Raw genomic sequence first — 15814 nt, forward strand, 5'->3', positions numbered from 1 at the left:
CAACACTTATCATTTCACTGTGAGGAACACTGCAGGCCATTCTACTGCATCTTCGCTTCTTTTATTAGACACGTGTGGCCCACCCCACAGAACACCCAAATATTACCAAATATCCCCTGGGGTATGTTGTCTCCAGTTGAGAACCACCCTACTAGACTGTTACCCTTTACTCTGCTATGGCTCCCAGCCCTACCAGTTGGTATTGACTAAATTTCTCTGGCTCCCTCTATTTAGCTGCCTATTCCACAAACTTCCTAGGACAGATTCATGATGATTTGGGGGCTATTTCAGTGATTTCCTTTACTATTATTATCACACAGTTCCTAAAGGCAACAAACTTTGCCTTTCCATACCCCCAGGCCTACGTGAATATAGATCTGTCCATAGTGTAATTTCAACCTTCCTCTTCACATGACCTCTTCACTTACCTATTTTCAGTTAATATCTGGGTGGCGAGTGGGGAGGGGTAAACTATGCCTTTTTGTGTGAATGTAACAGTCCTGGGGCTTGAACTCAGGACCTGGTCACTGTTGCTCAGGTTGTTGGTTTTGTTGGTCGTGGGGCCTGAACTCTGGGCTTGCTTGCTGTCCCTCAGCTTTTCAGCTCAAGGCTAGCACTCTACCATTTGAGCCACAGTGCCACTTCCGGCTTTTCCCCCCTGCTTATGTGGTGCTGAGGAATCGAACCCAGGGCCTCATGCATGCAAGGCAAGCACTCTACCACTGAGCCACCTTCCCAGACCCACACAGGTTTTTTTTTTTTGCTCAAGGCTAGTGCTCTACCATTTTAGCCACAGCTCCCCTCCTGCCTTTTTGATAGTTAATTGAAGATAGCCTCATGGACTTTCTTGCCAGGCTGGCTTCAAACCTTAATCCTCAGATCTCAACCTCCTCCTGCCTCCTGAGTATGTTTTTACTGATCTCATCCCTCAACCCAGACCTGGTACAAATGACTGCAATTTTTTGTGTAAACTGAGGGAGAAAATGGAGTACCCTTCTGCTTGCAGGTTCCCCCCCTCCCCCGTCCAAATGTGACATTTGAATTGAATCTGGCACATGGCAGATACTGGTGAATCAACCTCCCTCCTTTCTTGCTTCTGCACTGTCACTCCCTATTTTGCTTCCCCTCCTCAGCCCTTGTCTTGGTTTCTTCACTACTGAGAGACCAACCTCTGCCCATATCAACTCCTATAGTAGCTGAGTGAATTCCAGTCCTTCTAAGTAGACTTAGAGGATGGGCTATTTTGTGCCTTTGCAGCATCAATTTCCTAGCCTCTTTTACTGCTAGAGGTGATCATGTCATCTGAGTAACCCAGGGATGACATAGGAAGTCTACTGAGGTTTGTTATAGTTCTAGGCCTGTAAAAGAGAACAGAAAGGAAGGGAGTGCCCTGCTTTCCCAGCTTGCTTTCCTATATCTGGGACATGGCCATCTTGGCACCATGAGACTGCAAGCTGATATTGATCAAAGTGCTTACAAGGACACAGCAGATTAGAGGCTCACAGCCCATCACTGCTAGGCCTTAGTAAATAGACATTTAATTAAGACATTCTATTACTTGCATTTTCCTGGCCCTGCCCATTCCACCTCTCCTGCCTATTTCTGGCTCTGCCCAAGATGATATGGGGCTAGAATTTGTGAGTGAAGGCATAAAAGCCTTTACTTTGCTCATACCTGAGTGCTAGTTGATTTTTGGGCTCTCACAAACCATTGGATCCTTCCCAGGTATATCTCATCCATACCCATAGTTTCCATTACTTCTTGGACACCAATAATCCAAACTTTCGGTTCTATCTATGGCCCCACTCCTGGACTTGATGTATTAAGTGCAGGGCAATAGTAGCTCACACTTGTAATCCTAATCAGCAGGCTAGATGAGATCACAGTTCAAAGCCAATGTGGGCAGAAAATCCTGAGACTAAATCTCCAACCCAGCAAAATGCTGGGCATGGCTCAAGTGACAGAGCTTCAGCTAAGAATGAAAAAGGTAAGCACGAGCATGAGGTCTCCAGTTCAAGTCTTGGTACCAGTCCAGGGGGAAGATTATTCCTTCACCTACTTAGTAACCCAAAATTGACTCTCCTCATTCCCTCCCCAGCTGGTCCTCTTCATAATGCCTAGGTAAAGTGTGTAGTGGTCATATTAGGCCTCTCTGCCTCACTCCTCACCTTGCTTCTATCAGGCCCTTCAATGTCACTCTCCACCTTGTCAGGCTTCCTCATATTGCTGGATAAACCTAGTTCCTTTCTCTGCTTGAGTTTCAACCTGTCAGCACTATTCAGCCTGCTCTACTGCCTTGAACTTGATGCTCTATCATCCCCTGTGCAACCCTCTCAGGGATCCTTTTCAGAGATCTGCCATCTCTCCAGTCCACTCTCAAATGCCCTTCTAGACAATGTGGATCAGGTATGAATTTACAAAGGTAAGTAATCATCCCAGCTTGAGCTCCCTTGCTTTCATAGGGATTTGCAATCAGACTTTTCTCTTTAGACTTTTTAATATTTCATACAGCGATTATGGTGCATTCAGGAACCCAACCCTCCAAACCCCACCAGGAGGGCTCCCTCCCCTGCCCTCCCACCCCATTTAAGGGCCCCAGGGCTTAGGGTGAATGAAGGGGAGGTAACCACCCATCCAGGGACTGACCCTGGAGACTGACCCTGCCCTGCCTCACCCTCCCAGGGGTTAGGGGGCAACACCTGGGCACAACCCCCATGTGCCCCTGTCCCTGCTTGTGCACATGTACACACTATGGCTGCTCGCTGAGTTGGTCAGTTCCTTGGCAGGGCCCTTACTCAACAGCACCGAGTGGGATGGGGCAGAAGGGCTGGGCTGGGGAGACCCTGAGAAGGAGGCCCCGGCTACAGAACTACAGGAGGGAGAGTAGGGCTCCCCCGACCTTGTCCGGCTCCCAGTTTCCAGTAGTTCCCAGATGACCCTGCAGCTGGGGATGGCAGGCAGGGGGAAGAAGGCGAGTAGCCGAGGCATGCTTTCCAACAGCCGATCCCAGGGTTTGGTGATGGTCAGGGTTCTGAAGAGGGGCTGTGTCCCTGCCTCTGAAAGGCTGGGAGTGGGGCTTCATTGCACAAAATACTGTGGGAGGGCCACACGCAGGGGGTGGGGCCCAGCCACTCTGTATACAGAGATATTGCGTTTAAAAAAATGAGAACCTCATTTAAAATGATTTAAAAAAACAATAAATGAAACAAACAAAAAGGCCCACAACAACATGAGGCAGTGGGGCAGGCAGGAAAGCAGGCAGAAGATGCCTCAGACCCAAGGCATCATCACCTTTCTCATCTGCATTGAGAGCCCCAGCCTGGGCCAGTTCCAGACCCTTGGCTGGCCGTGGGGTAGTGGTCCTGGGAAGGGGGGGTGGATATGACGAGGAGGGTTAGGCCTGCCTCAGTGTGGGAGGCTGGCACGGCCATGCTGTCCGCCGGCAACTACCAAGACAAAAAGACAGACCAAGCAAAGGATTGATGATGAGAGCTTTGTTAGCACCCAGCAGATAGGCCAATGGGTGGGTTGACAGGCCAATGATTGGGTGTTTGGGCAGTTGGCTGGGGACAAGTGGGCAGGAGAGCATGGCTCAGGCAGGTAGGCAGGCAGAAAGCAGGGAGGATGCAGTTGGGGGCTGCCCTGTGAGGGGTGTGGCATCCCTCCAGCCGCTGCCTGCTAGGACCTCGGTCTGTGGCTTAGAACTTGGCTTAGAACTCGGTGTCCACCACACGGAAAGCTGGCCTGCCTGCAGGGGAAAGCAGAGCGGATGGCTGTTGGTGGGCAAGCAGATAGGTGGGTAAAGCAGGTAGGTGGGTGGAGGGAAGGAGAAGAGACCACACTTACCCGAGTCAGGCATAGATGAGGACCGAAGATTGGCCTCCTTTTGTAGCTGGATCTCCTTTAGTGCAAATATGGAAGTAGCTGTGGGTAGAGACACACAAGTGGGGGATCCACAGGCCCATCCAGGACCAGCTTCTATATGGTTCTACTGGGGGAATTAATTAGAAGTTGCCCCTTCTTTGAGAGGCTTGCTTTTCATCCACACAGAAACGCTACAAGGAGGGAAGATGGAATATACACTATTGCATAACACAAAGAAGTTACAAACTTTATTGTGATAAAGGCATTGCAATTAGCACTTTTTAAATCCAGGTGATGGGTGGTGTTTGGGGAGTTGATTTTAATATCAATCCAAGCTATCCAGGAGGCTGAGATCTGAGGATTGTGGTTCAAAGCCACCATGGACAGGCAAGTCTGTGAAACTTTTATCTCAACCACAAAAAGCTGGAAGTAGAGCTGTGACTCAAATGGCAGAGTGCTAGCCTTGAGCAAAAAGAGCTCAGGCAAAGTGCCCAGGCCCTGAGTTCAAGCCCCAGGACTGGCAAAAAAATAAGAAAACTAGATTGACCAAGAATTAATTTGTTAAGAGTACATGTGGACTCATTATTTTGTCTAATAGTAAATGTACATTAATTTGGAAATGTCTTTGTTAAAATGCTTTGTAAAGCCAAAGATTAAAATAAAAAAAGAGAGAGAACAAGTTCAAAGCCAGCCTGGGCAGGAAAGTCCATTGAGACTCTTTATCTCCAATTAACCACCAGAAAACTGGAAGTGGCGCTTTGGCTCAAGTAGTAGAGAGCTCGCCTTGATCTGAAGAGCTCAGGGACAGTGTCTAGGCCCAGAGTTCAAGCCCCACGACTGACCAAAAAATAAAAATAAAAAAGAGACAACAAACATCTCATATGATTCCAGAGAAAAAGTGATTTCTGATGTTACGAATCCAAACAATAGGGCTGGGTATATAGCTTAGTGGTAAAACACCTGCCTAGCATGCATAAGGCCCTGAGTTCCATGCCCACTCCCCTGCGGCTGAAAGAAAAAGAACAGCAAATTGAAATGTTTCCACTGTTCAGGACAGGCCCTGGAATGTCCAAAGAAGGTGCTATGGAGCCCCCAGTCCTAGGGCTTAAACTCAGGGTCTGAGTACTGTCCCTGAGCCTCTTTATACTCAAGGCTAATGCTCTACCACTTGAGCCACAGTGCCACTTCCGATTTTTGAGTGGTTAATTGGAGATAAGAGTCTCATGGGGACTTTTCTGCCCAGGACTGGCTTCAAACTGAGATCCTCAGATATCAGCCCCTTGAGCAGCTAGAACTACAGGCATGAACCATGGGCACCCAGCTCTGTGAGACTCTTATCTCCAATTAATCACAGAAAAAGCCAAAGTGGTGCTGTGGCTCAAGTGGTAGAGCGCTAGCCTTGAGCAAAAGCTCAGGAACAGTGCCCAGGCTCTAGGGTTCAAGCCCTAGGACTGGCAAAATTAACAATAATTAGTTGTGTTATATACACTTGATTTTGTGCATTTTAGCATTCATATTGCAAGGAAATGTTTACTTTAAAAGTAACATCTATTTTAATGTACTGTATGAATGTTCATGAAAGGTAAAAGGAACTAAAAATTTAAAAATATTATTATTGTTTTCCTGGTCCTAGCGCTTAAACTCAGGGCCTAGGCACTGTCCCTGAGCTTTATTTTGCCAAGCATGGGGCTTGAACTCAGGGCCTGGGCACTGTCCCTGAGCTTCTTCTGCTCAAGGCTAGCACTCTAGCACACTACCACTTGAGCCACAGGGCCACTTCTGGCTTTTTCTGTTTATGTGGTACTGTGGAATCCAACCCAGGTCTTCATGCATGCCAGGCAAGCACTCTACCACTTGAGCCACAGTTCCACTCGTGGCTTTTTGATGGTTAATTGAAGATAAGAATCGCATAGACCGGCTGGGAAGGTGGCTCAGTGGTAGAGCGCTTGCCTTGCATGCATGAGGCCCTGGGTTCGATTCCCCAACACCACATAAGCAAAAAGAAAAAAAAGCCAGAAGTGGCGCTGTGGCTCAAGTGGTAGAGCGCTAGCCTTGAGCTGAAGAGTTGAGGGACAGCGCCCAGGCCCAGAGTTCAGGCCCCACGACCAGACCCCAAAAAAAGAAAGAAAGAAAAAAAAAAAGAATCGCATAGACTTTCCTATCAGGTTTGACTGCAAACCATAATCCTCAGATCTCAGCCTCCTGAGTAGCTAAGATTACAGGCGTGAGTCACTGGCACCCAGCCTATTTTTTTCATAATACTATCACATATAGGATGCCTCCCCCATTCCCTGAACAATTGACTCAACTATCCTAACAGTCTTATTCCTCACAGTCCCCATTCCTAGCAGTCCAATTCCCCACAGCCTCTATCCTGGCCCATACATTCCCCAACTGCACTCACTGTCAGGAAGTTTGTGGATCCGCTCCCCCAGGCTGAAGAAGAATGGATGCTTCATGGCATCTTCTGCAGAGATCCGATTGCGACCCTCGAACTGAGTTGGAGGGGAGAAGGGTGTATTGATATTTTTCAATAAGTAGGTTTCTCTTCCTGCCCACCTCAGATCTTACCCTGGAGGTTGGGGAAGGGGGAAGTCCCATTTTCCCACACCTGGAATTCCCACCTCCACAAGGCTGTCCCGGGAAGATGGTCTCACCTGCAGCAGCTTAGTGAGGAGGTCAGCCCCATCGCTATCAAGTCTACCATAAGGACAAGGTGATTTATTTTACATTGGGTTTGGGTATTCTGGCTTCCAATGCCCTCCCAACCTCCCACCCACCAGTCTCACCGGGGTGCATGGCTCAGAAGGGCCTCAGCTCGGTACTTGGGATAGTTGTATGTCTTGAACTCCTCATTGGACATGATGCCAGGCCATGTCTCCTCAGTTGGAGTTCCTGGCAGGGAAGAGGAATTTATCCCAAATATCTCAGGCTCTCCCTGAATGTCCCCATAGCTCCTAAGGCATATGCCTCCTCCTCACCCAAGATGCGGAAGATGAAATGCAGCTGTTCCTCCACTGTGGAGCCTGGGAAGAGGGGCCGGCCTGTGGCCATCTCATAGAAGATGCAGCCCACACCCCTGAACAGGGAAAGCATATTGAATAGGGAGGTAGGTTGCTGGGTGGCTACAACAGCTATGCCAAACCCTTCCATACCTCCACCTCTCCTCACCACATGTCAATCTGGGTAGAATAATCTGTAGATCCAAGCAGGATGTCAGGGGGCCTGTACCACAGTGTCACCACCTCGTTGGAATATGTCTTCGTTGGGATTGATTTGGCCCGGGCCAGGCCTGAGAGGTGAAGAAAAGAGGCAGCTAGAAAAGTTATGGGCAAAGCCTGGGGAACATATAGAGTTGGGATTGAGGGTGCTCTAGGTAACATCCAAATGCTAAAAGATAGGTCATGGGGAAACAGGGAGATCAATGGGAAGAAAGGCGATTGGTGGTACCAAAGTCAGCCAGCTTGAGTTCTCCTCTCTCATTGATGAGCAGGTTCTGGGGCTTGAGGTCTCGGTGTAGCACCTTCTGCCTGTGGCAGTAGGCCAGGCCTCGGAGCAGCTGGAACAGGAACAGCTGGGGATCCAGAAATGGCAGGCAGATTTCAACAAATATCCATCAGCCCAACCCATAACAGGCAGGTAGCTATGACTCCCTCCCAAACACAAGACACTGAACTCAGCTCCCAAATGCCCTCCAAGGATTCCCAACAAAACAGTCAAATTAGGAAAAGGCCACTTTTGGGAAATTTGCAGGGTGGAGTGCATGAGTGGGGATCCCATCCTGCTCCTGCCCCACACCCACTTTCACGTTGTGCATGTTGATGATATTCCCACAGTCATCGAGGTACTGCTTCAGGTCCTTGTCCTGAGGAGAGAAGAAGTAGGAAGGAAATAAGGGTAGCATCCTGTTGTTCCTGTTTTGCCACCACCCCCTGGGACCCACTGCCATCCAACCTTACCAAGTACTCAAACACAAGGGTAAGGGACTTCTCCGTGTGGATAATGTCATGTAGTGTGACGATGTTGGCATGTTTGAGGTCCTTGAGCAGGGACACTGCAGGAAATATGAAATGGGATGGGGCAATAGCCAGAGTCCCACCTTCAGGACAAAGGTGAGGACAAGGGACTAGAGACAGATGATGAACCCAGGGTTTTATTTCTTCCCTGTCTAGTTTAGAGTAAAGCCTCACAATCTTACTGCTCTAACTCACTATGTTCAAGATACAGAAAACAGGCTTGGAGAAGAATATCCAGCAAACACCTAGGATTGCAACCCCAAGTTCATGTGACACTAGATTTTTCACAAACTGTTTTTCATTTTTAGGAAGGGGCTTTGCTTCAACCAGAGAATACAGGTTTGCAAGTACCATGGTTTGCAATTCACTCATCTTTTTCTGGTTCACTTAGATTTTTGGTTACCCTATTAACCCGGATATGTGATAGGCCTTCTCAGAAGGCAAGAGCATTGGGTAGATGTCTCAGAATTCCCTGTGTTTGGCCTCTCCATAAGGTGGGCATACATGCAATGCAGAGTCAGAAAGTATGGGGGAGATGAAATGGGATGTGTACCTTCCCGGATGGCGGTGCAGGGTGCTCCCTCTTCATGTTCCAGTCTGATCTCCTTGAGTGCCACAAGGTTGTCTGTAAGCTTGCTTTTACCTTTGTAGACGGTGGCATAGGTACCCTGGGGTGTGAGGAAGTGTGACAGGGGAGGTACTATGAGGCTTCAGGGAGCTCCCACTAACCCCTATCCCCACCATTGGCCTCCTGACTCTCACCTCACCCAGCTTGTCCAATTTGATGTAGGTCTCTAGTTTCCCAAAGCCAATCTCGGACTGTGAGAAGAGGGAAAGTTAAAGCAAGGCAGGGGAAAAAGTACTAGAAGGGAGGAAGACAGAAACAGATGCTCACCAGGCTGACACGGCGGAGGCGGCGGCTGAGGGGCTTGTCAAAAATGGGGCTGTTAAGAGTAAGCTTTTCAAGGTAGCCCTCAGGTAGCCGGATGTCAGCTGGAAGCGACAGGCGCTTGTTGATATCCTAGAAGGCAAGATTAGAGGCAACATGAGGGACAAAGAAGCAGAACCATGAGTTCCACCTCCCCAGCCCCAGCTCCCTCTCCCAGCCTTGTCCACCAACAGAATGGGGCGGGGGGGGGGGGGGGTAAGTACCTCGGTAGAGATCTTGCGTGGGGGGTGGTTGCGCATGCGCACTCTAACTGGTGACTGCACTTCATCTGAGGATGTGGCTGAAGCCTGGTCACTCTCCCCATCAGACCCCATCTTCATGTCCTCGTGCACAATCTCTGCTGGTGGGAAGCGGGGGGAAGCCAGGCGGGGTCAAGTTGGGTCAGAAAACTCCTCCTTCTTACATTATCCCTCATCATACCCCTGTGTATACATGGATCCTAAAGCAGCCTGAAATCCCTTGGGAAGAGGGTGATGGAACTCAGAAAAGCCTAGGTGGGCCAAAGACAAGTTAAATGGAATGTGAGGATCAATAGTTACCTAGCAGAGTAACCCATTCCAGGGGTGAGCTGAGCCAACAGTGTGCCCAGAAGCAGCAGACAATGGGAGGCCTCAATAAGGCACCAGAGTGCAAAAAGGTAAAGGAAACCTTGGGGCAGCTACAATAGGTAAGGTGCCCACCCTTTCTCTCCCTGGGACCTAGATACAAGGCCAAAGAAAGGTGATAAATGGACAGACAAGAGGTTAAGAGATTACTGGGGAAAAATGCAGGGAAAGCGGAGAAAAATGAAGAAAGGAAAATCAAAACAACACAAATCTAAGAACTTGGGTGGGAGGTGGCACCTGAAAAATGGGACAGAGAGAGAAAGAGTAGCCAATAGACTCACCAGGTGCAGAGCTGAGTGGGCCCCGTCCAGAGCGAGGTTCCCCAGGGCCAGCACGAGGAGGGGCCTCTCCGAGGTCACTGCCACCACCACCACCACTCTCATCCAGGCCTATCTGCTCAGGGGCACCATTGGTCTTATCTATGGCACGGCCCCCTCGGAGTGTCATTGACAGCTGCCGTTTGATCTTCTTCATCCGGTCCATGGCAACCTGAGCAGACACATGGACAGAAATAAGGTCCACATTAACATTTGCTTAACCATCAGGGGTCCTTAAGCTCATGACAACCTAGTCAGGGGAATGTGTCAGTGCCTACCCAACCACTATGGAATCAGTTAGGATTCCTGGAAATCTGGAATGAACAAGGCCCCTTTCCCTTGTCATTGTCGGCCTACCCCTAAGTAACCCACCTGGGTACTTAGGCTTGGGTGGCTGGCGGAGGGCAATGGCCCACCCAGTAGATGGTTGGTCTCTAGGGTGGCAGCCTCACAGTGAGAGCATAGGGCTCCACAGCAGGCATCTTCAGGTGCAGCAGCAGCGATGGAAACAGCCACAGATGGTACAAGAGGCTCATTCAGAACCGTAGAACAAGTGATACAGCTCCGGGCACGCCCATAGAATGGCATATTCCGCTGGCACCAACCCCACATTGCCCCCAACTGCTAAGGTGGAAAGCTCTTTGTGGCCACAAGGACCGTCTCACCTCCCCCAGCAACTATCACCATGGTGAGACCAATGGATCTTCCCACTTCTTTATTCAGAGGGGGGGGGGGTGAGAAGGTCCTGACCAGACCCAACCACTGGTTAGGTTCAGTGGGGGGGGGGGGGGTTGTTTCTCAGAGTACATCATCTATTCTCAGGGCTTCTGGAAAGGTTACATTATTATATTGGGTTGGAATCCACAGGGTCCAACCTTGTCTTCCCTATGGGAGAATGTATCACATCTCCCTTACCACCACAAATAAGTTCTGGCCTTTATGTGGCCTCCAAATCTTATCCTATTTGCCCCTTGATATTCCTAAACAGTCTTCTGCAAACACACCCAGCAAAGTTCCATCACAGGGACTTTGCACTGGTTGTTCCTGGTATCTGGAACACTCTTCCCAGATGTTGTAAAGAGTTTACTCCCAAACCTTTTTAGGCCTTTACTCAAATGTTACCTTTTTGTGAGACCTCCATGTATAACCCTATTTAAAATGTCAAACATCCTGAGCTCCTTCACGCTGCCAACGGTCCTCCACCTCCGGCACTCATCCTCTCTTTAGTAATGACATCATCTACTCATTAGTTTCTTTGCTTTTTACTGTCTTCTCACAAGTATAAGATCAACTCTGCCAGGGTACATTCCTGTCTGTTTAGGTCACAGTTATATCCTGAGGATCTGGAATAGTGGTGGACAGCGTAGATGCCCAAAAAGTACATACAGCTGGGTGGCGGTGGTTCACGCCTATAATCCTAGCTACTCAGGAGGCTGAGATCTGAGGATTGAGGTTCAAAGCCAGCTCAGGCAGGAAAGTCTGTCAGACTATTATCTCTAATTAACCACCAGAAAACTGGAAGTGGCACTGTGGCCCAAGGGGTAAAGCACTCACCTTGAGCTGAAGAGCTCAGGGACAACACCCAGGCCCAGAGTTCAAGCCCCATGACCAAAAAAGAAAAATGAAAAAGAAAAAAGTACATATAACAGAAATGAATGAATTAGGGGGACTGAAAGCCTGGGTCCAACCTCTGCTGAAGCTGAGTCCCCAACACGCATTAACAGCCTCCAAATAAGATGGGTCAGGGATGCTGGAAAACTGATAGGAAGATGACCTAGATGGGTTTGAGGGAATGGGGCCACCAAACGGTTTAGGCTGGCCACCTTCTGCTTCCTCCTAGGCACTGGGCCAGCAAGGAGGAGGAAAGACCTGGTCCAGGAGCCATCTGGACTCACAGCAAGGACTAAGATGGCCCAGGGCCCAAGGGAAGTAGAGCTAGATAGGAGGTTGATGAAGTGACTGGGGCTGGATGAGAGAAATGGGTCATCTGTTACCTTGAAACCAAGTGCTTACCCCAATAGTTCCCACACCTAACTTGCCTGGCTGAACTCACAACCCACAGAATGAAATTAGGGGACCAGGCAGAAAGACCTCAGAGGATGAGGTCCATCCACAAATAACTCAGGATAAGGTAGGTGCTGGTGGCTCATGCCTAATCCTAACAACTCAGAAGGCTGAGATCTGAGGATCATGGTTTGAAGCCCTGAGACGATTATCTAAGTGAGGCTGTAGCTCAAATGGTAGAGTGCTAGCCTTGCCCAAAAAGCTCAAGGACAGCACCCAGGCCCTGAGTTTGAACTCTAGGACAGGTGTGTATGCATGCATGCATGTGTGTATGCATACACACATACATACATATACATATACACACACACACACACACAGGATAACATAAAAGTCTGAACTAGGAAGCTGAATACTGGACTGAAAGCCGTGGGAGAGGAAGCATGGCCAGCTCCCAAAGGCTATCTTGTGCTCATATGGATAGATACTTGGTTGCTTTGCATGTGGTGACAAAGACTGGAGGGAGGGGCTACCAGAAATTTTTAAGTTTCTAGAGCTGAATGGAAGATGGGGGAGGGAGCACGGAGACAGGAAGAGCCATGGATCTTTGACCTCTAACTGGAATCTCCAAGGGCTAAACATGTTCCAGAGTTGAATTTTTGATGATTTTAGGAATATGGGATACAAAAATCGGTGTATCATGCAACACCTTCAGCAGTGAGGCTGGAAGGAGTGACATGGGCAGACCCTTGTGAATAGACAACACACTTGACCATTTATAAGCATCAAAACTTTAAATATATTGTATTTTTTGTTTTTCAAACTTACAGATTTTAGAACTAGTGAAGGAAGGAGCAAGAAATGGAACATATGATCCCACTGCTGGAAGGGCATATGTCCTTCCTGACCCCCAAAGACACATAACCAAGCTTAAACTACTCTCATACTCAAGGCTATTCACAATCTCATAGCACAGGGACCCCTGAAGATACAGTCATCACACTCTACATACCATAGACATTCATACACCTACACATTCTGTGCTGACCCCCCCCCCCCCCCGCCCGGCACACACTAGCCCCTCAAGAAGGCCTCACTACATTTTAAATCCTATTAGCATCCACGCTTTCCCCTTTAACCCTTCAGCACTCAAGCCCTAACTTATTATATTGAATTCTATTGGCATAAATTTGGCTTCCTCTAAGTAACTCCTGCCATCATTCTTGGGCCCCTTCCTGGCCCAGCAGCTGACTGTTAGCTTCTTCATAGCATTGAGCCCTCCCCCATAAACATACTGTTCACTCTATGATGGTGACCCCTATTAACATTCACCTGGAATCCTCTACAGCTGCCCTGAATTAGCACTCACTGGACCTGCCCGCTGCTCTGAATCCCCTTAGCACAACAATAAATCTTGCAGATACCTAACTTGTTTTGTCCATACTCATCTATCAACATTGTCCAATGCACATTCTGTTCCATCTTTTGACTACCTTGTCCCCTCTATCAATACAAGCTGGACATTTCCTCCACACTGACCCCCATTAGCACAGAGTCTTGCCTCCCCATTAGCACACCCTCAAACCCTTAGCCCAATTTCCCAGGGATATACAAACACACTGCTAACATTAGTGCACATAGTTCTCCATTCAGTCCTGACCCTTATTCACACACTCACACACACACACACACACACACACACACACACACACACACACACTCAGCTCTCCATGGCTTGAACCCTCTTTAGCACTTATTCTTGCCCTGCATTTCTTTGCTTCAAACTGTCCACAGCTATAACTTCTGTAGTGTGGATCCCTTCATAGCCCCGATTCTTGTGACACACTACATCCCTTCTCTACAGCACTCCCTATTAGCACTCTCTGAACCTGGAACACATCAGTGCCCCCATGGACAAGAATACATTGTTTCACAATGTTCTGATGCTCATTAGCATATTCTAAACCTCATACTGCCCAGATTCTCCCACACAGCGGCACACATTTAAGTGCCTCTTTGTCTCTAAACCCACATTAGCAGCCACTAGAACTGCACTTTCTGGGATATCAAACTCCCTGTCTTCACAGACACTGGGTGCTGAGCTTAAGACACTTCCCTCACCCTCCTGTGTACATGTACACACACGTATACAGTGTTGACACTCAGGTTCAGATCTTGCACTATTCTGTCCCCATATGAAGGTCCTTCTACATCCACTAACACTGTACCTCACACTACCCAAAGCTTTATTACAACAAGCACACAAGCCCTTGCTGCCATGACCCTCAACACCTGAGTCCTTCAATTACTTGTCCTTCCAAGAGTACACCTGGACCCCGACAAGCTGCAGCACCCCACAAACACACATCGTTATTAACAGCATCGCTGACCCTCATCACCATACATGGGGGGGCCTTAAGAGTGCTAGCTAGATCCTATTAGTACACCTCTGGTACCTGTATCCCTCTGTCCCCATTAAACAGATTGAGCCTCTCTACAGCGAGTCTAAGAACTGTGCCTGACACGGTACCCCTATTACACACCCTCATGTTCCCCTCGGCCCTGCAACACCCTTCCATTAGCACACACTGGACCTCAAACCTTATCGTGCTTATCAATTACTCCAAGTTCCGACCCCCAGCTCAGTCTCCCTTTGCAAGTCTTGATGTCCTTTACCACTCTGCCACCCATTCTCACAGCCTCTGGTCCTTTGATCACCCTGCTCCCCTTTAGCATCTATAGCACTTTCCAGCCTCAGTTCTCCAGGACGGGCCCAGGGCGGGGCCAAGGTCAGGGAGGCCCCAAATGACCCTCGCCCCGGTGCATTCTGGGTCTGGGAAATTCGATGGGGGAGGGGGCAATTGCTAGGCAAGCAGCCCAGATCCCCCGGGCACCGCCCGGGTTCTGGGATGGCTCCGTTACAGCAGCAGCCCCCCACCCCAGGTCTGGAGGACGTGCTCACCGGCGGGGGCGCACGAGCAACCTCAGAGCCGCGGGGCCGGCGCGGCGGCGCCTGGGGCGGCGGCCCAGGATGAGGCCGCGCGACCTCCTTCTCCTCCAGTTCGCCGCAGGCGCCCGTCCCAGTAGTCTTCAGCCATGGCTGCTGGGCCCGGGCCGCCGCCGGCTGAGGAGGAGGAGGCGGCGGCGGCGGCGGCGGTGGCTGAGGCGGAGGCGGCGTCCCGCTCAGCCGGCCATGAGCTTGGCCTCTGCGGGCGATGCCCCTGGGCTCGCAGGCGCCCGCTTGAACCCAAGTGCTCACAGCGGCTCTGGGCTCCGAGCCGACTGCTCACGGAGACGCGGCGGATCCCAGGACAGAACAGGGAATAGCCCAACCACTGCGCGCGCCGCGTTCCGCGCATGCGCGCGCACGCGCTGTAAAGAGTGAAGTGTTGGAAGGCGGGGACTCACCTCGGGCTGCGTGTACCAAAAGATCCGTCGGTTACGGGCGGGGGCGCGGCCATTGCGCACCCACAAGGGAATGTGTCGTCTTCCCTGGAACGGCGCCAGGAGGAAATGTGGAGGTTGCTTACTACCCAGATTTGATCTTGCCAGAAGTTTGTTGGCGTTGAGATGAGCAGCAGCCAGTAACCAGGCGTGCCACTCACCACTCGCTCCCCATAAGCGGTCTCACTTGGTACATTCCCATGGTGGCAAACGGGACTTTTGCTTGGAGGAAAGGAGCAGATGAGGCAACCAGTTCTAACTCAGTGAGGTGACTCCGGAGGTAGGAATTTTAAAGGCCGGAGAGATGACTTTTCTAGGAGTGGTGGCCTGGGTAGTCATAGGCTTTTACCACCTTAGTTAGGACGATCTAGCTCCGCCCTCCTAGCCCCCTCCACCGCTAGCTCATTCCTACTGTGAACGTATGCAGCCCCGCCCTTTGAGGTTGTGGTCCAGCCAATCGGATTTGCTGCCAGTGGTGAGGCAGGAACAAGAATGAAGGGCGTGGCTGTGTTGAAGAGGTGGGATTACACTTTCCCCCTACTGCTTCCCCTGCCCGGGTTTCAATGGTTTTCTCCATCGCATAGGGCGGTCTCTTTTTTGTTCTGAACTCCTCTC

General features: G+C 49.9%; 1 protein-coding gene across 4 annotated transcripts; it reads right to left on the reverse strand.

Annotated features, from left to right (window-relative positions):
- Window positions 1-2484: 2484 nt before the first annotated feature.
- Window positions 2485-15039, reverse strand: Cdk16 (cyclin dependent kinase 16). Of its 4 annotated transcripts, none has more exons than XM_042684454.1 (16): window positions 14718-15039; window positions 9716-9923; window positions 9033-9169; window positions 8776-8901; window positions 8643-8699; window positions 8434-8548; window positions 7824-7918; window positions 7667-7729; window positions 7315-7438; window positions 7036-7156; window positions 6846-6943; window positions 6654-6759; window positions 6522-6564; window positions 6269-6359; window positions 3847-3924; window positions 2485-3446 (listed from the first exon to the last, which is right to left on the reverse strand). In XM_042684454.1, exons 2-16 carry the CDS (start codon window positions 9915-9917, stop codon window positions 3406-3408), a joined length of 1497 nt encoding a protein of 498 aa, XP_042540388.1. In that variant the 5' UTR covers window positions 9918-9923; window positions 14718-15039; the 3' UTR covers window positions 2485-3405. The 4 variants fall into 4 exon arrangements, with proteins under 4 accessions (XP_042540388.1, XP_042540387.1, XP_042540389.1 ...); XM_042684455.1 differs by lacking the exon at window positions 2485-3446 and adding an exon at window positions 3480-3748 and having other exon boundaries at window positions 9033-9166; XM_042684453.1 differs by lacking the exon at window positions 14718-15039 and having other exon boundaries at window positions 9033-9166.
- Between the last annotated feature and the right edge of the window lie 775 nt (window positions 15040-15814).

The sequence above is a fragment of the Dipodomys spectabilis genome, unplaced genomic scaffold (genome assembly GCF_019054845.1).
Source record: "Dipodomys spectabilis isolate Male_0828 unplaced genomic scaffold, ASM1905484v1 ptg000087l, whole genome shotgun sequence".
Taxonomy (NCBI): Eukaryota; Metazoa; Chordata; class Mammalia; order Rodentia; family Heteromyidae; genus Dipodomys; species Dipodomys spectabilis.

Bases quoted from the DNA above. Each gene is read 5' to 3' on its own strand.
- Cdk16 (XM_042684454.1), bottom strand. From the start codon at position 9,917: ATGGACCGGATGAAGAAGATCAAACGGCAGCTGTCAATGACACTCCGA. The intron at 8,700-8,775 runs GTGAGCATCTGT...CTCTTCTCACAG, and splicing joins GCCTCCGCCGTGTCAGCCTG to TCCGAGATTGGCTTTGGGAA. The intron at 8,549-8,642 runs GTGAGAGTCAGG...CTCACACCCCAG, and splicing joins AATTGGACAAGCTGGGTGAG to GGTACCTATGCCACCGTCTA.